At 39.8% G+C, this 22,807-nt stretch overlaps 1 protein-coding gene across 2 annotated transcripts; it reads right to left on the minus strand.

Annotated features, from left to right (window-relative positions):
* Window positions 1-1,120: 1,120 nt before the first annotated feature.
* Window positions 1,121-17,450, minus strand: PGAP3 (post-GPI attachment to proteins phospholipase 3). Of its 2 annotated transcripts, none has more exons than XM_026717537.2 (8): window positions 17,134-17,450; window positions 10,633-10,730; window positions 9,229-9,381; window positions 7,407-7,469; window positions 7,244-7,305; window positions 5,397-5,533; window positions 4,801-5,005; window positions 1,121-2,870 (listed from the first exon to the last, which is right to left on the minus strand). In XM_026717537.2, exons 1-8 carry the CDS (start codon window positions 17,321-17,323, stop codon window positions 2,807-2,809), a joined length of 972 nt encoding a protein of 323 aa, XP_026573322.1. In that variant the 5' UTR covers window positions 17,324-17,450; the 3' UTR covers window positions 1,121-2,806. The 2 variants fall into 2 exon arrangements, with proteins under 2 accessions (XP_026573322.1, XP_026573323.1); XM_026717538.2 differs by having other exon boundaries at window positions 9,229-9,351; window positions 17,134-17,411.
* Between the last annotated feature and the right edge of the window lie 5,357 nt (window positions 17,451-22,807).

Genomic DNA, 22,807 nt, shown 5'->3' on the forward strand with positions numbered 1-22,807 from the left:
AGTCCCTATTTGTATCCCCGACATTGGGTAATAAGGCCATAGCATCAATGATAGGCTAATGGATACGGGCATGCATCAACAAATCATGAGCTTCAGGCTCTCCCATTGCCTCAATGAGTGATAGCCCACTCCACTAGAAGCACAGCCACCACAGCAGCATGGGATAGAGGCATCTATCAAGATTTGCAGAGCAGCAACATGGTCCTCCCCATCGCCGTTTATTAGGCATTATAAACTGGACACCTTTGGTTCCGCTGAAGTGGTCTTTGGCAGACAAGTTCTTCAGAAGGTGTACACAGACTTGGGAACTCTGGACCAGGCTGCTACCCACCCTTAGGGCGAGCCGGCTTTGGTATGTCCTATTCCTTAGATTCTCCTCAGCACACTGGAGAAGGGCCGTTGGTCTTATCTGATATGCTCCTTCTTGGTGTGCTGAGAGAGAATCCAACCCTATTCTGTTGACCGTCTGGTCCAGAGTCCAGGAATGGCCAAGCCAAGGCAGGAAACATTTTCAGGTCAATCATTACGCCTTCCGTCAAAACTGGGAAAGCAGACGTGAGAGGCGTGGCTACAAAAGATTGACAGACTCAGTCTAATGAGCAGAAAGGCAGAGTTAACCTATTCCTTGGATTCTCCTCAGCACACTGGAGAAGGAGTGTGTCAGGTAAGACCAATGCCCCTTCCCTCCCAGAACTGAAAGTGGGAATGCATATAGTAGATATAGTGGGATTTTAAATCTCCTCCTCCTCCAATGTGAACCCTTTTCGCACCGACCAGACGCCAAGCACATCCCTCAGGATTGAGGGGTCAGCATCAAATGCATTTCCTCCAAGTCGGGCAGAACAGTATAATCAGCAATAAATGGCTCACGAATGTTTCTTAAAGGGATGAGGATAAGCAAACTGTTGTTCAGGGAAGTCTAGCCGCTATTGCAAATTTTCTTGTGCAGCAGCCTTATAATATAAATTAATTAACGGCTCCCCTGTTTAAAATTACATTACAATAAAAACATAGAACCAAAACCTTGTTTTAAACACCCACTTCCAAATCACAGATGAATGGGCAGGCATTGCCACCTAGTGGCTGAATAGAGCCAAAATACTCACATGACCAGTCTTGCTCCATTGCACATTTTATTTTGATTTTTCACTGGTCACAGGCAATTTCTGAATCCTTTGGCACTCCTCTTCAAGCAAAAGGCACTTTGGCCTCCGGTTACTTTTTCTAATTTTCCCACAGGCAGAAAATTGCTCAAGTGTTCACACTCAACATGTAAGGAGTTCTTTTAAGCGTTGTAAGAGTTGCTGAACTGAATGCCCTGAAAGGCTTCAGCAGTGAGACAATTTAAGGAGCATCAAAATCTCCTGAGGTCACCTGTCTCTGCAAACGATCAACATTTCTTGACATGATTATCCAGGCACTTTGTCATCTTCAGACAGACATCCCTTAATTTAAGCCTCCCTACAGTTAAAAGAAAGAAAATGGCCGAACACCAAAAAATGAGAATTTTAAACTATAGGAACAGCCTGTCTTTGAATACAGATGGATCTGGCTGTTCCAGAAATGGGGCATAGCCATAGAAGCCCCAACAGAGTAGATAGAAAAGACAGAAAAATTCCTCCAGGACTTTGAGTGACAAATGATTCAGAAAAAATAGAACACTGACCAAGATGGAATTTTGTGGCAAGATGAGCCTTATATTACATATATATATATATAAAAACTGTTGCCCCACTCTCCAGTGTGTGTATCGTTATTTTTTTTTAAAAAAGGACCTGATGTGGAGAAAAGGAGAAACGCTATTTAATTTCCCTCCAGATCTGGTTTGCATTTCATTTTGAAATTTCTCAAACAGCTTTTGCAGTTTGCTAGGAATAGTTTGTGCCATTAAAATATCACAAATTAATCCAAAAAGATTAATTAAAATATTTTTAAGTAATTCCCCGTGATTTTCCTCCTCTAAGCTGGAAGCTAATTCTGATGACAATAAATCTGGTGCCGGTTGTGTTCTCAAGATTTTTGGAGCAACTTAATTATAAGAAATGATGTGACTGACCATGTCCATGTCAAGAAAGAATAAGGATTACTGTGATGGAATATATAATACAAAAGACAGTTGACCTCAGCACCACATATTATTGATTTTTTTAAAAGTCATTGCAGTACAGAATCCATTTTCTACTTTTTTCATGACTGACAAGAAAGTAAGGAGCATAGTGCTAAACTCCTGATGGCTTGCTGAAAAAACAGAGAGCTTCTTGGTGAATCAGCATTATAAGACCACTTGTCTGCACATCTGGATTTCAAGTCAACAGCAGCATAAAAATGGATTGTGGTTTGCCAGACCTACTGCTGCCATTTATTTTCCAAAGTGGCTTGTGAAGTCCTTTCAATGCAGTCTATTGGACCAGCCAAAACCCACAAAACCACTTTTGTAAAAATGAAAAAAGAAACCGAATGAAATAAATAAAACTTTCCCTGCTCTCTTCAGAGAAGTGTAGGAAGAACTGAAGAAGGCAAATGAAAGGTCCGAAAATAATCCCAGGGAGACAAGAGGCGTGTCTCGATACATTCAAGCAAAAAAAAAAAAAAAAAGGCAATCAGGTTATCACACTATGGCAACAGAATTCTGAAAGGGAAGCTTTTGAGATGTCAAAACAGAATAGTAGAGAGGAAATTGCCACCAATCATCAGAGCAAAGTGGGCTTAGAACATCAAACTCCTCAGTACTAGATATCAAAGCAATGGGGTATCTTTTATAGATGGCAGTCCATGGCTTTTTCCAAGTTATCCTCTGCCACAGGTGTTAATCTATTTTAAGAATCTCAGAGTTGGCCTTCAGGAGATAAAGACTGTCATCAACCAGGAAACTGTAAAGAAAAAAGAAGAAAGTTACTAGGACAAATGATTAGTAATGGATTAAGGCTAATTTTAAATTTAGGACACAGATGAACGTATTTTTTTTCAGGCTATGAGCTGCAATCACTGTTCAAAATCATGATAGGAGAGAGTGAAAAAAAATAAGCAGGGCCTAAATTAGTTGTGAGAAGTAAGAATTTCACATTAGGCTATGCGATAATGATAATCTATCACTAATATTATTTCTTAGATACTTCCCTGAACCAATTAAATGTGAAAATCTCTCTATTTCAAATTTTAGCCTGCTGAAATCAAAGCTATTCTCAGCAGCCTACAGGATATACATATAGTCCTTTTCTTACTAAATACAATTGAGATCGAAACCTCCATTGCTAAGCAATATGGCTATTAAGTGAGACACATCAGATGTTACGACTGTTTTCGCAAATCACCATGTTCATTAGGCAAATTTGGTTTTGCCCATTGACTTTGCTTGTTGGAAGGTTACAAGTGTCCACCAAATGACCCCTGGATGCTGCAACCATTGTAAATGAAAGCTGGTTGCCAAGAGCCCAAATTATGACCATGTGACTTTGAGGATGCTGCAACATTCGTAAGTGCAAAAACTGGTCATAAGTAACTTTTCTCAACACTGTCATAACTTTGAATGATAAACATTAAACAAATGGTTGTAAATTGAGGACTACTTGCATAAGCAAGAATCCATAATCAGGTTAAAACCAATCCCTATTATCATGTAAAATCCTCCACAAAAACTTTACTCACCTCCAGAATTTAAAAATAAAAGAAGGCAGAAAACAAGATGGAATCAAACCGAAACTTTTTTTAAAAGGCACTTTGAAAAAAAATCATTTTTAAAAAACGTTTTCCAGGAAATCAGTAAGAAAAGGACCAGCATGATTACATTGGGGGGCTGTTCCCAAACTCTGGTGCTGTTGCACAAAGGCAGCTCCTTCCTTCTTCAGCCACCCAAATCTCTAAAACATGTAGAATTAGGAGCCGTTTCTCCCTAGACCTTCTAATAGTTTGAGCTAATGGTGACTAAGACAAGTGATCCTGTATATATTCAGGTGCCAAGCTATATATGTCTCTATGTGTTCCCAAAACCAAGTAATAAGCCACAAATGACATGTACCAGCTAACTTAGGCCCACCCCTCTAGCCACAGCACCATTCTACACATTGGGGGCAATTGGGCTGATATTTCCTCTCCGTTATCTCAGACTGAAATTGCCTACTGAGCAAGGAATAAACCCAACCCCTATAAACAATTCAATGAATGTTCTCAGAAATAAATGATTATTCAAAAAATGGAGTCTATTGGAATATCTATTATTTGGGAGAAGGTGATATTTTATTGATTAGCGTTATGACCAGAAAAAAGGCAGTTAAGAGTAAAGGAAAAGGGGAGAAATAAAGGATGGTATTAAAAACAAAACCAGGACGCTCTTCCCATCTAACCCAGAAACATGTCACCCAAGATAGACCAATATTGTCTTTGTCCCACATTGGACCTGAAAAATGTCTGGAAAAGGGGTGGGCAAACTTTTTGGCTCAGGGGCCTCATTGACTTTTAAAATTTGACAGACGGGCCTCCACCTGGTGTCGAAATGCCTGTCATTACAAGTCAAAATCAAATGAATGCAATCATTCAATCATTCACATCAAACCTTAATTCTGTACCAATCTTCGGCGGGCCGGATTAAAAAGACCAACGGGCCGGATGTGGCCCCCGGGCCGTAGTTTTCACTATGTTTGGAGTGTTGTCAAGCTGGTCAGCCACCATTATCTTAACTGCCTGATCCCCAAATATTAAATCATTCTTGTATTTCTTTTGCAAAAGTACTTTCCGAGGCCCGCCAGCAGAAGCATACCTAGAAAGAAAGAAGGAAGAAGGAAGAAGCATGGAAAATAGGCTGACCTGTAGAAAAGGATATTGACAGGGATAGTACTGATATGCCAGATGGCATGGGCATCGAAGACCCAAAACAGGGGTGGAAAATCCAGGAGTTCCAAGAGAGCCAAGATCTGGAGAAGCAGGACAACGACCACACACTTCCAGACATAGGGCAGGCGTTGCTGGTTCTGCCTACACCAACCCAGCCACCAGAAGAGATTGAGAAGGCCTGCAAGGTACAAAACACTTCATGTTAGTATCACTTTTACTACTCACTGATCACAACAGAAAGAAGCAGCTTTTGTTGCTACAGATACTGGGGGGTTCCAATACTACCAAAGCCCTGACTGCATTGCTCCCTTCTCAGCACTAAATGCTAAGAACATCCGAAGTTCAAAGTGTCAAAGTATGAATCCTATTCATCCATAACAGAAAGGCACAGAGAGGAAAAAGAAAAGAAAAGAAAAAAGAAAAGGATTGTTTGGGAAAAGGCAAACAGGAGAGAAAAAAGTCTCATAAGGTAGTAAGAATGTTCAACATTTAGAAAAGGAACACTGAAACAAATTAGCTAAAGCTATTTTACATAAATAAAATAAAAACATTGATTCCTCAAGTCTCACCAATTGCCACATTGGCAGCCATATTGTAACCATAATCAAAGCGCACAAGGGTCAAATAGGAAACATGGCAGGCCAGAAAAAGGAGCAGGAAACCCCCAAAGGCAGTGGCAAAAGCCGGACGTTTCAGCCCTAGAGTTCTGCAAATAAAACACATACGAAGTTGAAGATATTTCAAAGAACAGAACTGCCTCATTTCCCTCACACCATATTTTGTTCTGTCTCACTTTTCTTCTTTCCCAAAACATGAAAGAATACAAACTCACACAAACACAGGCAGGCAAGCTGGCTCGGACTTCACAGAGTTAATTTTTTGGAACTGATAATATCCTTGGCATTCCAACACCCTCTGCCTGCCAAGTCCGAACTGATAACAAATAAAAATCTACTCACAGAAAATTATAAGGCAGTCCACAAAAATCATTCATGAAGAAAATCTGAAGTAAGATTAAACTTTGTCCCGTACAAAGTTCCAGCCGAAAACACACCCACTTTTATCCCTGTGGGGTGTGGCTCAATGACTCAGCTCACTCTCTGACCCTCCCACGCCTCCTATGTTGCTGCTCACGTTTCTCCCTACGACGCTGCTTAGGATCAAGCCAACACTCTTCCTCTTTACTCCCTGTCAGGGGCTGCTCCGATATGCCTTCTTCCTGATTAATCTCAGGCTGTTCCTCTCGGTTGTCTGATGAAACCTGAGGCATTATCAGGAAGGAAGGCATTGCCAGAGAGGAAGGTCCTGGGAGGAAGGCATTCCTAGTTCCTCCTCCTCATCTTCCAGGTCTTCTTCCTCTGACAGCATAGGCTCGGGAATCGGGGCCACAACAATTTTTTATCCCTAGCTTCAACTAAACAGAAAAAGAAATATTTTTCTCAATAAATACAGATTACTTACAGCTATAGAAGAAAATCACACATTAATTCAAGTAAGGAATTATATCCTAGCCTTTAACAACTTTCCATCCCGAAGATGCCACCATCCCTTTTTCTTTCAGGAAAAGGATACAATTTTTTCCCTAACTAACCCCTCAAAGTTTGAGATTTGGGGGTAACTATTTAGGAAAGACTTTTGGAAAACCAATATAGGGAGTAATTGTGGGGATTAGAAATTATCAAGACTGCAACCTGATGTTTTTTAAGAAAGCCACTGACTATTCCAGTGAACCTTGGTGCAGATTTATTAAGAAGATAACTGGCCAGTTAGGGATTTCTGTATTTTGTTAGTTATTCCTCAAGTCCTGGATTGATTGATTGATTGATTAATGTTCTTAGACTGAAGAATACAAGCCACTCAGAATCTGGACTGGAACAGGAAACAGATCGCAAAAAATAACCTATGGCTAGAGCTTCCTTATTGATTGCGTATAAATATATGAACTTTTATTAATAAACCATTTCTTATCATGTCTCACCATTTCCTATAGATAGACTATATGCTATTGTAAAGTTTTGTTAAGTGGCTGCCTTGAGCAGATAAATTACATTTTTCTTTCTCTAAATGGTTTTCTTTTACCCAAACTGACCCCCTTCAAATGTTTTGGAACTTCCTCTTCTAAGAACTCTAGTCAACATAAGAATATATGATTAAGAATATGGGAAGCTGTGCTCCCAAAATACCAAAAGGACATGAACTTAGGAAGGATGCGCTAAAGAAACACAAGGGAAATTCACAATTGGACATAACAAAATATATGACCTGTACCGGTTGAACTAATTTTTACATTAATTAATCAAATTCTACACCACTTTCTATGTAATTAGACATACTACTGTAATGTAATAACTGTAATGAAAATGAAGACAAAACCACTGAAAGGTTAGGTGAACTTTGGGCCTATGTAGCAACTTACCTGACACAACACAAGTACACAGAGTAAAGGATGACTGCTGATGCACAGAAATAGTCCATTTTCTATGAGAGGAGAAATTGAATTAGAGATGTGGGCCAGATCTTGTCCAATATGTATGCCACCTGAAAAAAACCCTCTATGATATCACAATACAAAAGCTCACCTCAGTCAGATTTGTTTCTCGGGTATGAAAAATCATGGACCAAAACCAGGCATTTAAAGACACCTGAAGGGAAAGTGCAAGAAAGAACTGGTCTGAGCATACCACAAGATTCAATCAACAAAGCTGCAGTTTTGGCACAGAGGAAATGTAGGAAACAGTCCACTCTTTTAAGTGCCTATGTGGCTATCAAGTGTTATTTGATTATATTAGGCGTGTCCAATCTTGGCAACTTTATGACTTGTGAACTTCAACTCCCCAGCCAGTCTCACATAATATAACTGGTAAATGATCTACTGAAAAAAAAGCCAGTCCAAGTAAACAAACTGAGTTAAATGGACAAAGCCAGTATTGTCTGTAAGTTTTAAAGTTGCCAAGGTTGGACAGCCCTGGATTACATCTACAAGCCTGAATAGTCTATTGATCCAAAAATGAAGACAACTGAAAAGGAAACCTGAACCTCAAACCCCCTTTTCTTCCTTGCCTAAACACCAATGTTTGAAAAAGAGTTTAACAAACTGAATGTCTTCTTGTCCAAATTTCTTTTTTCCATTTAGCTTGTTGGCTTAGAGTCTTAGGCAGATTATGCTCTCTGAATCTCAGCTCCTCACAAGCATAATAAAACTTTATTGATAACAATAAAACTGTCACTCAAGTTTGCTAAATGAAAATAAATACAGCTAATTTCAAATGGAGCACAAGGGGATCCATCTAAAGGCCAAAGTTTGTCTACTCTTGTCCTGAGAGCTCTTAGGTGGCTGGGCCTATGATGTCTCAAACTTCTCAAGAGGTTGGGACAGTATTTAGGGAAGAAAGGCTGAGGGCTGTTTACATGATAACCCTAAAAAAAGATTTCATGTGCTTTCTTTCACCCATCACTTTCTGATTGATTTAGCAGCACTATTTCTATAATCTTTGAGAGTGTTACAGATTACAAGTTTAAATGTAGTGATGGGAGACATTGGCTAATTCATGAATATTTTTAAGATATCATCATTTAACACTATTGATAGAATGCTTGAATCTGTCCCTCATAATAGACATCCTCTTTCTCACTTCCTTCAAATGACATTTCTTAAAATAATTTTTTCAGCGTGTCTTAAAACTGTTAGCCTCCTTTTGCAAATTGCCTGAGTTCACAGAACACGCTGAGGCAGAAGTACAAAATCTTAAGTATCCCCCTACTTCCCTAATCTGTTAGATCAATATTCCGCCTTTTCTCCAGGAAGTAAAAGACCTTCTACTGGATTCTTCTTTGTTTTATCCCACCAAAAAAAAAAAACCTTGTGAGAAAGCATGGGTGGGATTGTGTGAATGGCAAAAAATTGTTCCATGTATCAGGATGGATGTGAACCCATGTCTTCCCAGTTATATTGTTATGTTCAAGTGTATTATGGTCATCCTTTCCAAAAACTTGACCTCTACACACACTGTCTCTATTTAGGCACAGCCCTAAAAGTTCTCTAAATTTCTACCCAAATTGTCACTTTTGTGATAAAAGCAAAAAAGTGTGTTGAAAAATAGCGATTTTAATTATGCTGGAATTGAGCCAAATCATATTTCCTATTTTCACACCTTACTTTTTGCAGTGCTCCTTCCAGACTCAACAATGGACAGGTGCAACCATTAGTTCAGAATACTATGAATGTCTGCATTAAACCATATTTATAGATGATGTTGATGACAGGACTCAGCCAATATTTTAACTCAAACAAGTCACAACTTGGTTTAGGATGTTATGTGAGCCCAGCTTGCTTGTACAATAGTTTTCTTTCACTTGATAAAGAAGATAAGGAAGCTTGGATTCTTGTTAAAAATGACTTACCCGAGAAAAGGCAATGCAGGTGTGGTACATGGGAGAAGAATGGGGAACAGTGGCTTTATATTTGTTCAGCATCACCAAATTGGCAAGACCATTAAGGAATGAAGCAAAGGCAGAAGCAGGCTCCTGAAAAAACAGGAAACGAGAAAAGGGCCACTACGGGCAAGGCAGGGAGAGGAAAGAGGAGAAGACGATGAAGAATGTTATCAAATGGAAATGAGATTATCTGCACATTTTCCTACGATTGCTTAAACCAAATCCTAAATTAGGTGGAGAAACTGCAGTTCAGATGTTGTTTTTTTTCCAAATGCCCCAGAAATAAGGAGATCTGCCTTTTTTCTCTTTTGACCAACGACTACTTCGTTTGAAATTGCATTGCATAGCTAATTTCTGAAATAAATAAATACTTGGGCCTTAGGTATGGGTGCTGACTTCAAGGGGAGTGAGCTGTGTTTATTCTGTCTTTTGATTTACTTGCTGAATATAAAGACAGACAGAATAACTCTACAAATTCTTCCATACAAAGTTTCTTTTATTGGATTATATTAGGTATCCTCATCTAATGTCCAATTCTTTCCATAGTTGAAATCGTAGTGTAAAATGATAGTAATCTTTTCCCCTATTTCATCCCATAGTAGCAGAGCCAAAGGAGAAGCGCTAGCCCGAAGCTAGGGTCCGAGCAAGAGTGAAGAAACCTCTCCCAACCCACCAAGGATCAATTCAGTTACCAATCAGGATTACAGATGTGGCCACATGACATGAGCTATGTTTCCCTGGATACCTTAACTACAGTTACCATGATGCATTCCCTTAAGGGGACAGCTCCCAATTCCTAACTAACTATACCTGGCTGGACAGCACAGTGTTTGTCTTTTGTTCACCTATTGCATTCCCAATCCAGCACAAACTATTTGGATAAACTACAGTAATAGAAACTTCCCTTGAAATGCAATTTCAGGCAGTGACTTGGGAAGAGAAAAAATTCTCAATCTTGACCCCAATGGACTGAAGACTGCTCAAACTCTCTTTAGGCTGCATGTATTCTGTGTACATTGTGATTGCACAATGAAATAGTTGCAGTTCACTAGTTTATCCATTCTTCTGGTGCTCAGAGGCTGGAAATGCCTAAAGGGCTGATACAGACTACAGAAAAAAATTGGCAGTCTCACCTTTTTGCTTGCTCTAGTTTCTTTTTCTAGTGTATTAAAAGGAAATATTTCCTTGCTGCCTGGTATATATAGATTTTGCTTGCTCAAGCCTCAGAGTCAAGGCCTGGATCTCACACGATATAACAAGTAAATGATCTACTGAAAAAAAGCCAATCCAAGTAAATAAACTGAGTTAAATGGACAAAGAACAAAGTCAACCCTACAGGTTAGCCATCCTGGCTTCATAAACAAGGCTTACCTTTCCATGAAACTGAGGCACTTTTGATCCCTCTTGGAGATAAAGTCCCACAGTCAGCCACATACATTCATATTTGCAATCATCTCTGCAGGTCCATCCTAGAATATAAAAGAGGGTAAACCTATTAGAGTAAGTGATACATTTGGATAATACTTGATAGCATTTATTACTGCAACAATTCTAAAGTAATGAGATGAAATTAAGATACACATTTGCATAGCATATTTTATTTCATTAAAAACAATCATTTTTAAGGTGTGGTGAATTGCCTCGTTCTGATTTTATATTGTTCTTGCCAGGATTCTGTGGCTGAAACTATTGTGTCTCATGTTCCTTGCTTTTATTTTTAAGTTTCCATCACACTTATTGTCAAAAGTGTAAGCCCAAAATCGGCTCACACTTTTGACAATAATGGAAACTAAAATCCAAACAGTATGGATTTCTCAGAAATAAATGCTTATTCAAAAATTGAGTCTATTGGGATATCTAATATTTGGGAAAAGGTGATATTTTATTATTAGCGTTATGACCAAAAAAAAGGGTTAAGGGTAAAGGAAAAGGGGAGAAATAAACATTTGTGAGAAATACTTGTATTTTGAACTCCATGGATTTTAATGCTTTTTGATGTGCACACAGCAGCACTGGGAAATAAAACAACCAAATCTGGATGCCAAGATCCAGATCACCATAAAATGGCCGCAAAGAATTAGGTAGATTTTTGTTGTCTGTGTTCAGCAAGCACTGTCCAGGGATTTAGAGCAGGGTGGTATCAGTATGCTGATTACATCTAAGTCTATTTCTCTTTAACATGAGGTAACGATGGGGGATTCTAAATGTTTGCCTGAAGTCAGTAGTAAACTAGATGAGGAACAATACACTGAAAGTGAATCTAAACTAGATGAAGAAGTTACTTGTGAGGATCACAATTTAAGAAGTGGTAGTTATCTTTATCCTGAATAGGATTGCATTTTCCCAAAAGTAGCAAATACAGCTGTGGAATATTTGGGCATCTGGGTTTCTCTTTAGCTTCAGGCAATAGCAGGGACAATTTTTATGTTACTGTAACATTTACAACTTTCTCTAACTGCATTCCTTCTCGGAAGAAAATGATTTTGAAATAGTGCTGCATATCCTGGTAATTGTCAACATTACTCTTATAATTACATTACTTGTATACATGGAGCTGCCTTTGTACCAAGTCTAAAAACTTCAGTCAGTACAAAACTCAACAGGAAGATGTCAAAGAGAATTATAGCAGTGCCAAAAGCAAATATCTCGGAATGAAATACAAAGTGATGAATAGACTTTTTAAAGCAGCGGTCGCCAACGGTGGGCTGTGAGAAAATTTTGGTGGGCCGCAGAGAAATCTCACCCACAAAGCACCCCCACAAAGCAATTAATCCAGGCTGTGCAGAAACACAAGGCTGCGCCACCCACATGGTCCACGGGAACCCTCCCCGCCCACTCACTCCTTACCCGGTAAACTTGTCTGCTAAGTTGCTATTTTTCCTTTTTCCAACCATCATCTGTTCTGCTCTGCCGGGAGATTTAGATTAGCTAGGAAGCAGAAAATGGTTGGATGTCTTGCTTTCTAGCTAAGCACAGCCAAAACTCCCTTAGGACTGAAGGTTTGCTTGCAAGCAAATTCAGTGCAAACTCACAGCAAGCAAATTTGAGAGACTGAGCTAGCCGATGGCAGATAGATAGATAGATAAATGAATGATTCTGTGAGCAACTCAATCTGCCTGCTTTGCCTGATTTGGGGTAAAAGTTGCTCTTTTTTATAAAAAATTCAATATTTACATGCATGGTGTGTTGTGAGTTAATTTTGTGAGTTTGCTTGCTAGCAAATTTTATGACTGAGCTAGCCAATGGCAGATAGATAGATTTCTGAATGAATCTGTGATTCTGTGAGCAACTCAATCTGCCTGCCTGCTTTGCCTGATTTGGGGTAAAAGATGCTCTTTTTAATAAAAAATTCAATATTTATAAGCCATGCCGAGCTAGTCACATGACCACCAAGCCACACCCACAAATTAGGCCATGCCCACAGAACAGGGTTAGTGGTCCCTGGGATCTAAAATTATGAGTTTGGTGGTCCCTGAGGTCCAAAAGGTTGGCGACCCCTGTTTTAAAGGACCCCGTCTTTCTTTATAAAGCATACACACAATACACAGTGATAACCTGAGGAGGCTCATTTACAGTCGCTATAGATCTGTTTATCAGTAATTTGGGATTCAAGACTTTTTGTATGTGTCAATTTTTTAAAAAAAAAACATCTCTTTTTGGGGCGGGAAGAAGGTTTTGAAATACCACACCAAAAATGGACAACCTGAATATAAGTATTAATGAGGTTGAGCATATTCCGCTCAGTGTAACTGCGAGGTCCTATATCAAACTATAGATTACATACTGACCGGCTGTAAATTGAAGGCATATACTGTCCCAGTACCTGAAGTTTTTTTTCTCACATAAATGATGCCATGTTTCAACAATTTGGTGGCCTAGACATTGGTGTCTGAATATAGACTTTTTTAAAACGTTCATATTTTACTGTGCTTTTAAGCTATGTGAAATGTTAATATATATTGCAAGTCCCTGTATCAAGTGCCATATGCTAAATAAATAAAACAAAATAAAAGCTCAAAAGTGTGCCTAATGCATATGGTATATCCATGAAACTCATATTTTTATATGTATCCCTCCAAGTAGCTAATGTTATATTTTCTATATGCTTGTCACCTCTAATTTTAATTAATGACTTTGTTTCACTTTGGAACAGCACACTGCAAGATAACTGAAATACTGTTTTTCAGCCAATGCACTCCATGATGATGGGATATGAACATGCAGTCAAGGTGCCAAGGATTTGGAAGGCAAACCAGATTTCGCTGCCATATCCAAAAATGTCTTCTTGGGAAATTGCTTGCTTTTTTTCAAGCTATGTAGATTACAGGTGGTCCTCGACTTATGACTACTACTGAGCCCAAACTTCTTTTGTTAAATGAAACATTTGTTAAGAAAGTTTTGCCCCATTTTATGACCTTTCTTGCTACAATTGTTAAGTGAATCACTGCAGCTATTAAATTAGTTACATGGTTGTTAAGTTAATCTGGTTTCCCCATTGATTTTGATTGTCAGAAGGTTGCAAAAGGATACCACATGATCCGGGGATACTGCGACTGTCATAAATATGAATCAGTTGCCAAGCGTCCAAATTTTGATCATGTGACTATGGGGATACTAAAATGATCGTAAATGTGAAAAATAGTCATAAGTTATTTTTTTCAGTGCCGTTGCAACTTTGAACAGTCACTAAAAGAAACTGTTGTAAATCAAGGACTACCTGTATTTAAGCCAAGCAACAATTCCCAAAGAGCCTTATTTCTGACAATTTCCAACAGCAGGTTTTAAGGACAAATTATATCATATCCCATCAGAACAAAACTCTGCCACTGTGGTAAGAGCTGTTGAAACATCAACTTATATTTTCCTATATAGGATTCTTTTAGAGTCCTAGTTGCAGCTAGTAACTTTCTATCTAGTTAGATTTCCAAGTCATACAGATTCATTTTATTTACTGTTGTGATTCTCTGATGAATGTGGTTTGATTTTCTAAACATAGCGAGGTTTTGCTTTGCTTTAAATAAAATGGACATACTTCAACCACCTCAGTTTTATAATGATTAAGTTTTATAATGACTTTAGTTTGCTGTGTCAGAATTTTGTTTTTAATTTTGAAATGATCAATGATCATAACAGAGTTTATTATTACTATTTTACAGCAACCTTGAGAAGATGATTAAGGATGAAAATTATAATGTGAATTTTATAATAAATAAGGATTTGAAACTTGATCTTCTCATCTATAGTCCAGCACTCTAAACATTACAATACATTTTCTTGGGATAATGGTCTGTTTTTTCAAACTGAAATCGCTGAATACATATATAAAGGATCCAATTGCATGTAAACCTTTTATACTATTCACAAAGAACCAATTAAAGAACTGTGATTTGTTTCACGTTAACACTATAACCTCAAATGAACTTAAAGCTGACAAAGGGCTAAACTGCATAGATAGGATTCTACAATGAGATATTTTACTACAGTAGTGTAAACCATAAAGAAACTTGAGAGAAATAAGTTCTATTAGGAAAAAAAACCAACTGGGAGGTATGTCTACTCAGATAAGCTTTAAAAACATTAAAGCAGGATTACAATGCTAACCCAAGTATACTTAATAATGGCTTATTATATTCCCCAGTTAGCTGGTTTAGCTCAACCCATTGTATAATAAACTAACTCGTGTAGCACATTCAGCTACAAACTGAAAAATAAAATCTTTGGGGTAAGCTTGACTCCCAGGAAGAGAGAAATTAAATACAAAGGGAAATTTCTTTTCAGCAAGATAGACGTAGTTTGCCATTGTATTCTTTGGGGATATTTTTCTGACATCCCACTTTAGTCTACAGCTTTTGGAATTCAATGGAAGTCTCCCATTCTAGTACAAGTAGTCTTCAACCATTTGCTTAGATTCAATGTTACAATAGCAGAGAAAATTTAACTTATATCCTGGCACTTATGATTATTGCAGCATTCTCACGGTTATATGATCAAAATTTCAACACTTATCAACCAGCAAGTATTTTACATAATATCCTGAAGTCATTTGATCACTATTTGTGATCTTCCCAGCCAGCTTCCAGCAAGTAAATCAATGGGGGAAATTGGAGTTGACCATGTGATTCACTTAACAATTGCAGTGATTTGTTCAATAACCATGGCAAAAAAGGTTGTAAAATAAGTAAAATGTAAAACAACTGCCTTGCTTACCAATGGAAATTCTGGTGGCAATTGTGGTCATAAACTGAAGATTACCTGTATTTCTTGTTTGGCAGTTGTTCTGCTGCTTCTGACACATTTTGCTAAAATTGTTGTCAGTAATACGAGTTCTTGTAAACTCCTGCTTGTGCTTTCTATCACTGTCAGATGAGGCAGCTAAATGATAGTAGCCTCTTTTTCAACTGATTTTACCAAGTCTCAAAATCTTTAATAATTCTTATTTTTTCATTATATATCCAGAATAATTAAACTTTAGCTTCATTATTGGAATCTTCAGAGAGTAGTTTGATTTTACTTCATCTATGGTACAGGGTATTTGCAATAGTATTCTCAAGCACCACAATTCAAAAACATCATTTGTTTCATTGTTTGACTGTCTAATAATCCAACTGCAGATATGTTTCAACTGGGACAACCATGGTTTTGAAAACACATAGTTTTGTGGCCAGAGTAATGTCCCACATTTCAATATTTTTCCTAGATATGTCTCCCAAGTAGGTATTTGCTTGTTTCGTGATTACAATACCTGCAAATCTTTGAGTCTAGGAAAGTAACATATATTATTACAGTACCTCAACTTTTTCTCTGCTTTTTGTATTGAGATGGTTGGTACTGACAAATTTTTAGTCTCTTTCATACCAAGTTGCAACCAATTTTTGCACTTTCTTCTGCCACCTTCAAGAAAATATTCCTTAAAGCTTATTTCCAGTCATCAAAATGGCATTGACATGAATGTACTTGAGGTGACTAATTCTTAAAGTAATTTTAATTCAGATTCTATTTGTTCTTATAAAACATTACTTAAAATACATTTACATATTAAACAAATAAGGCAAGAGAATATAGTGATACTTATTCCTGATTTTGAAGCATTACTCCATATTCCATTCTAACAAATGGATTGCCACATCAATTTTTAAGGGTTGCCCACAATTTGTTGTGGTCTCCATATGTGGTCTCCAATTCAACTTATCTTCAGTCAGGTGTTGCCATTGTTGGCATCCCATACAAATTGGTCAATCATATTTTTACCAACCATTATGAATTTAACATAGTTTTCTTATTTGCCTTTAATCAACTTGAAGGTTGTAATCTATTCAACCACCTAAAAATATATTCGCTTCCTTTCTTTGAAATTTTGCTATTTATTCTTCCAGGCAAGGGAACCAGAGCTCTCTTATGCATACATTATCACAGTTTGCAGACCTAAGTGGATACCTAATTGTTTCATTTGAACAATTAAATTGCCCCTAATGAATTGAATCACAGCCGAATTAAACAAATGGCGCAGTGCACGAGATCCACTTACAAAGTACCCAGGTAGGGTGGATTCCTACAACAAACACTAGGTTAAATATGATAGCCTGATTCCTGGCTCAGCACATTCCATGAATTCTGGCTACTTCTAGGGATGGTTCCTGTCAATGCGGGAACAGTTATACTCTCTTTTCCAAGATTACTATGGCGACACTAGGAAGAAGTGACGGCGGGAAAGCATCCAAACAAACTTAGCGAGATCAAGCTGGCCTCACCAAAGGAACAACATGCCTTCCAGGTGGGCGTGTCTATGCAAAACGGGCAACCCCCGAGCTTGATCCCCGGTGTGGGCGTGGCCCTGTTTCGGCGTAGGTAAATCACCGCCGGGCCGTTCCGTACCTGTGAGGCTCATGTAGAGTGGCTGGCGGGAGCGGAAGTGCCGCAGCCCGGCCTCAGAGCAGTTGCGCCTCTCGCAGTGAGCCACGCAATCACGGTAGACGGGTTCTCGGTCCCCCTGCGAGCCTTGGGAAGGGACTGGACCCACTCCCGCCGCTCCCAGGAGAAAGAGCAGCGCGGTCCGAGCCGCCATCCCGCCTCCGAGGAGCTCTGCAGCTACACTTCTGGGCTGAGTCGGAAATAATCGTTATCTTCGCAAACAAGGGAAACCACAAAGTTGTGGAAACCCGAGCTGCATTCTCAAAGTTTCCGTGAGGGGCAAGGGGTTGTGGGTAGTGTAGTTTTCCTTTTTTCAACTAAGCCATAAGAAAATGCTGAAATTGAAAAAGGCGCTCGCCTTTAAAAGCTACAACTTGCGCGGAGGAGAGTTTTCTGAAGACTTATTTGGGGCTTATACTTTGTTTTTGTGTTTTTTCTCAAAGCAAAGGGGTTTATGAAGCAGCACAGTGTGGCTAAACAAATAAAAATTATATTTTTTAAAAGTTTCTCGTTTTCCCCACCTAATTTATCATTTCAGCAGTAATGGATGAAGAGAAATTGGATGGGAAGAAAATACTGATTTAGTGAAAACATTTGGAGATCCTTAGTCTGAATCAAGCAGACGTAGGTGCTAATTAAAGACTTTTATATGTAGCAGGGCCCCTGTAAAACCCTGTCATTTCAGATGCTGATGAAGCTCCTGTTGACAACTGGAAATTAGATATGTATGTTATCTCATTCAAAGAACAAATATTACTGCTAGTTATCTAACACTTTAATTAATGCAGTATAGAATTATGAGGGCACCCTTTAGACATAATGGTGTTAGTTTTAAAATATATCCACAATTCCATTTTCAAAATATTAGAAAACAGGCATGCTACCTTGCCTTCAATATTTGTATGTTAAATAAATAGAAGTGCAAGATATGCATTTCCGATCAGTACTACAGTCGTTGCACTTCTGTCTGCCATGAAGCCACTATATAGGAACCCTACCAATATTTTTATTAAAAGGATAACACTGTTAAACTCACCTGCTCCACTCCTGTTTAGTTTCCTTTTGAATCTGGTCCCCACTTAATGAAGTAATCAACTTCTTACTCATAAGTAAGATAGTTAAGGAGAACTACTGTAGGTAACAAAAAAATTGCATCTGAGTATTCTAGGTAAATTTAAATATCAAAGGTCCCTGTTATCTCTCAGCTGGTACAAGCACTAGAGGCCTGGCAAATTATGTGGGGAATAGTTTAGCACTTCATAATAGCAGAAAAAGCACCTGCCAATCACAACACTATTGCAGAAATTAAACAAATTTAGCTGAAGCAATTCGACTATCATGGAATAAGAGACATGATACGTGAAGGATCTTTTGTTTCCCATAGTATCTGCTCAACCACTTAGATCAGTGATCTCCAATCTTTTGGCAGAGGGGTGGTTTTGTGCGAGGTGGCAGGCGAGCATCTGTGCCCCCTGCTGTATGTGCAAGTGAAGTTGCAGGTGTGCACATCCTCCCACACTATTTCTACAGCCTGGTTCTGAACAGGCTGCAGCCCGGTAGTGAGCTGCAGCCCACTGTTTGTGGACCCTGACTTAGATCTTACAGGGTTTGCATGTGCCAAGTTCCTTTAATTAAATAATGTAATCTATTGGTATCCCAGAGACATTTTCCTAAGGTCCTTAAAACAGGGAAAATCATTTAACAATCACCATGTTTAGAAATGGAAAATTTGGGCTCAAAGACTACCTGCATATTTTCTTAAATGGACCTGATTCTCTTAGGTGGAAGTTAGCAGCCAAGTCCCAAGGTATGATTTGGAATTCTTGAACAAAGCTGTTGGAAACATTCAGAAATGTCCATACAGCATAGTTTTAAAAAACTAGAAACTTTAAAAATCAAGATAGCAGCAATGATATGACTGAAGCTCGAGTTGTTTTTATATTGTATGTATTGTGTGCAACATGCATAAAAAGCAGGTGCAGCTTTGATTGTACTGTTGTGGCTTCCATCCTGAGGTGTGGTTTTTTTTATCACAACTGGCAAAAATTATTTTATTTTCTGGTTGCAACTTTCCTATCTTCAATGTAATGGTGCAAGCACATATTAGTTCTAACTTTTCAATAGTTTTACAGACATATTCTTTGCTTAGTGATAAACAAATAATAGCCAAACATGAATTAGGCTAATTGCTTTTTAACCAAACATCTTACAGATTGTGTTTAATCTTGTTTTTCAAATTTTTCTGCATAACTATTGTGCATATTAACTGGATATTATTAGCACACTTACATATTTGGTATGCTGTCTAGCCAGTGTATGGGAATTGGATAGTTAGGTAGCAATTATGAGCGGTCCCCTTAAGGGAATGCATCATGGTAAAGTAGTTAAGGTATCCTGGGAAATGTAGTCCATGTCATGTGACCATACCTGTAATTCTGATTGGTCACTAAATTGACCCTCAAGGGGTTGGGGGAAGTTTTCCTCACTCTTGGCTGAACAGTGGTAACTGTTTTACTTCTATCGCTACAACATGAGGAAAATAGGATAGAACATAAATCATCTTTTTACCTACAAGACAAATATGCAAAGGATTGGTCATTAAAGAAGAACTTTGTCGCAAATGTGAGTTATGAGGATACCTGATGAACCAATAAAAGTACTTTGTTTTGGATGTTTTGTGGAGTTTATCTATCTGCATCTGTACAGGATACAGAACAGTAAAAAGATGATTAATTTGAACTTCTGAAGCCCCAAAAGAAGTAGATGCATCTGGAGTCTCTGTCTGCAGTAAACAGATGATTAATTTGGACTCCCTCTGTGCCTCATTCTCCTTCGAAGTAATCAAAGTTTGTCTTCATCCCTTAAACAAAGAAAGTATAAAGGCAGGAAGGAGTAACCCCCCCTTTTCTCTTCAGCGAAAGACATGCTCTGTCTCATGTTACATCGCTGTTATCTAAAAAGCAGGCTCATCTTGCAAGCAGGGGGAGGGGCCAAGCATTCCATTTGTCTCTGAATCCCTCCAGTTACAAGAAGATTATCTCACTTTGTGGACTAAAAGCTAGAAATTGAATGTATTCACACCAGCTGAAGAGAATTTGCTCCTTTTTTTGTTCCTTCTTCCTCCTGAGACAAGGACTGTATCTCACTGGCCCTTCCAACCAAAAGTTTCCACAGGAAGTCAGTAATAAAAATACCTCATCACCATATAAACAGACTGCCTAGGAGGTAGAAGCCCTTTGTCTCAAAGATCTTTACCAATGTAGATTTCCTCCCTCTCAAGATACAAAGCGTTTTTGGCTTAAAAAACCTGCAGTAACTTCTTTCTCTATTGTACAATAAACTTTAAAAAGCCCGCTTGGCTGCTGGGAGGAATTTCCGCCCCCCCTTTTTCTATCCAACCACAGAGGCTCAGGAAACCTTGTTCCATTTAAAGTTATACAGTCTGTTTGGATTACAGAGAGGGATCCTTTCTTTCTTGAGTTCTGCGAACAGCCAAAGAATGTTCTAACTTACCAGGACTGGCTTGCCTTGATCTCTTCATAACGCAAGAAGCAATCATCGCCAAACTCCCAAAAGAAATATTAGAATGATAGTTTTGTCCGATGCCTTTCTTGCCGCAAACCACAGATGAGACCTGCCTTTCTCCAAGAATTTGTCTTCCGGCAAACAGAGTCCTGCAACAGCTTCAGAAACCTTTGCCTTAGACGCAGAGTTTATCAACCTAACAGAGACCGCTACCGCAACTCTGGACCTCTCCAGCCTCTACTGCATATCTCTATAGATCGTCCACACATAACACGAGATCGACTCCTCATCTACACACAGTTGGGGAGAGAACTCATCAGATACAACCCAATTTAGATCTTCAAATACAAGGAGAATACAGTTTTGTCCTATGCACCACACTCGTCACTCGCTGAACAGGTGCACTGAGTTTGCAGCGAAGTCACTGACCCAACAAAAAGATTTGCTAAGGGAGTACCAATATTGTTACAAGTGTTGTGAATCCAAACACCTGTCCCAGTACTGCATAGCCAAGGTGCAATGCGACTTATGCAATAGTGACCAGCACCCAACCACGCTACATCCAGACTCCGAGCTGCCACTGCAGTTATCTCATAGCTCTCCTTCGGACAAGGAACCTTAATGTAACACAGATGCACACAGGGCTCCTTGGCAGACTGCCAAATTGCAACCCAAACCGAGGATGAGTGTCAACTGCAAAGCACTGTGCGCCGACTCACCATGTACACGTTCGTGTCTTCCCATCTGTTTAGCCAAAGTGTACCCTTAAGGATGCCTTGAACATGTGGTGAAAATGTACCGTGTTTCTCCAACAATAGGGCTTCCACCAATAGGAAGCCCCAGCATGATTTATTGGCATAAAATCAAATTAAGCCCCTCCCCCCAAATTAAGCCCCATATTAAAAAATGCGAAATAGGGGGGAATGGTGGGGGGGGGGGCTTGCCGTTAGGAAGTACTTTGTTGCATCCCCGGATATGGTGCTGCCTGCGTTGGTGGGGCAATTCACACTGTTGCTTTCCCTTTTCCCTTGCTATGGTGTTAGAGGAACACCGCAGTGTTTGGCGCAGCCACGTGCGGCCAGTCAGGACTCCTCCCTGCAAACGGAGCCCTGAGGAGACACTTGGCTTCAGGCGCTCCTGTTGCCGCCTTCCCTTTGCCTTCGAAGGTAAAGAGAATTATTTTAAAAACCTCCGCTCATCCCATCAGGACCATGCCGGAGCGGTGCGCAGAGCCGGGAAAGCGAACCGCGGGTATTTCCTGGCTCTGCCCAGCCCACACGGCTCCGGCATGGCCCTGGTGGGATGAGCAGAGGCTTTTAAAATAATTCGCTTTACCTTCAAAGGCAAAGGGAAGGTGCTGACAGAAGCGCTTGAGGCCAAGTATACCAACAACAAAAGGCAAAACCTCAAGGTGGGCTTGATGGAGGTGGCTGTGTGCCCCCCGGGCTGCTTCAATGCAAGGTCCTGACCTTGCCCAATTGCAGCATCCTGCCATTGCCGCCGCGTCCGCCGCCTCCCTCTCCGACTGCAAAACTTGTGTGCTTCGCCAAGCGCTCCGAGCGAGGCAAGCTCCTTCATACACACACACACACAGAGAGAGAAAGATGGCGGCGTGCTCTGAGAGGCTGGCTCTTTTCTCTAGCTGAGGCTGATGTCTGACTGAATCTCTATCCCGCTCCTTTATCCTCATGATGGGGTCGGCAGCGACGCTCTCTGGTGTGGCCACCTCAGCTTGCCAGCCTTGCCCTGCTATGAGATGATACTGTGACAGCCGCCGCTGCCACGCTCCCTTCTCTTTCCTCTCCTCTCCTCCCTTCGCCAGCAGGAGCGTGCACGCCTGCCACCACCACCGCCGCTCCTGAGGCTGGCTGGGTCGGGCAGGTGGGAAAGCAAGCAAGGTGGCTGTGCTGTCTTCTTTTTCCCTCAGTGAAGCGCCGCCACTTGCCACCGCCGCCACCACCTGCGATGGGCGAGGAGGCGGCGGCGGAGGCGCCCAAAATGTTCCAATTCGCTCGTTCGAGCAAAGCGCGAGCACTGAGTAAAGGGGTGAGAAAGAACCCCAGCAAGCCCTCAGCTTATACGATATCTGGTGAATGCTCTTTGAGTGGACCGG

This window comes from Pseudonaja textilis, chromosome Z (assembly GCF_049901715.1).
Source record: "Pseudonaja textilis isolate UNSWEBS1 chromosome Z, rPseTex1.2, whole genome shotgun sequence".
Taxonomy (NCBI): Eukaryota; Metazoa; Chordata; class Lepidosauria; order Squamata; family Elapidae; genus Pseudonaja; species Pseudonaja textilis.

What these genes read in the sequence shown, in the direction of transcription:
- PGAP3 (XM_026717537.2), bottom strand. Translation starts at nt 17,323, where the DNA reads ATGGCGGCTCGGACCGCGCTGCTCTTTCTCCTGGGAGCGGCGGGAGTG. An exon ending in TGCCTCAGTTTCATGGAAAG is followed by an intron (nt 9,382 to 10,632) that starts GTAAGCCTTGTT and finishes CCTTGCCCGTAG; the next exon opens with TGGCCCTTTTCTCGTTTCCT. An exon ending in GTGTACTTGTGTTGTGTCAG is followed by an intron (nt 5,534 to 7,243) that starts GTAAGTTGCTAC and finishes TTTTATTTGCAG; the next exon opens with AACTCTAGGGCTGAAACGTC.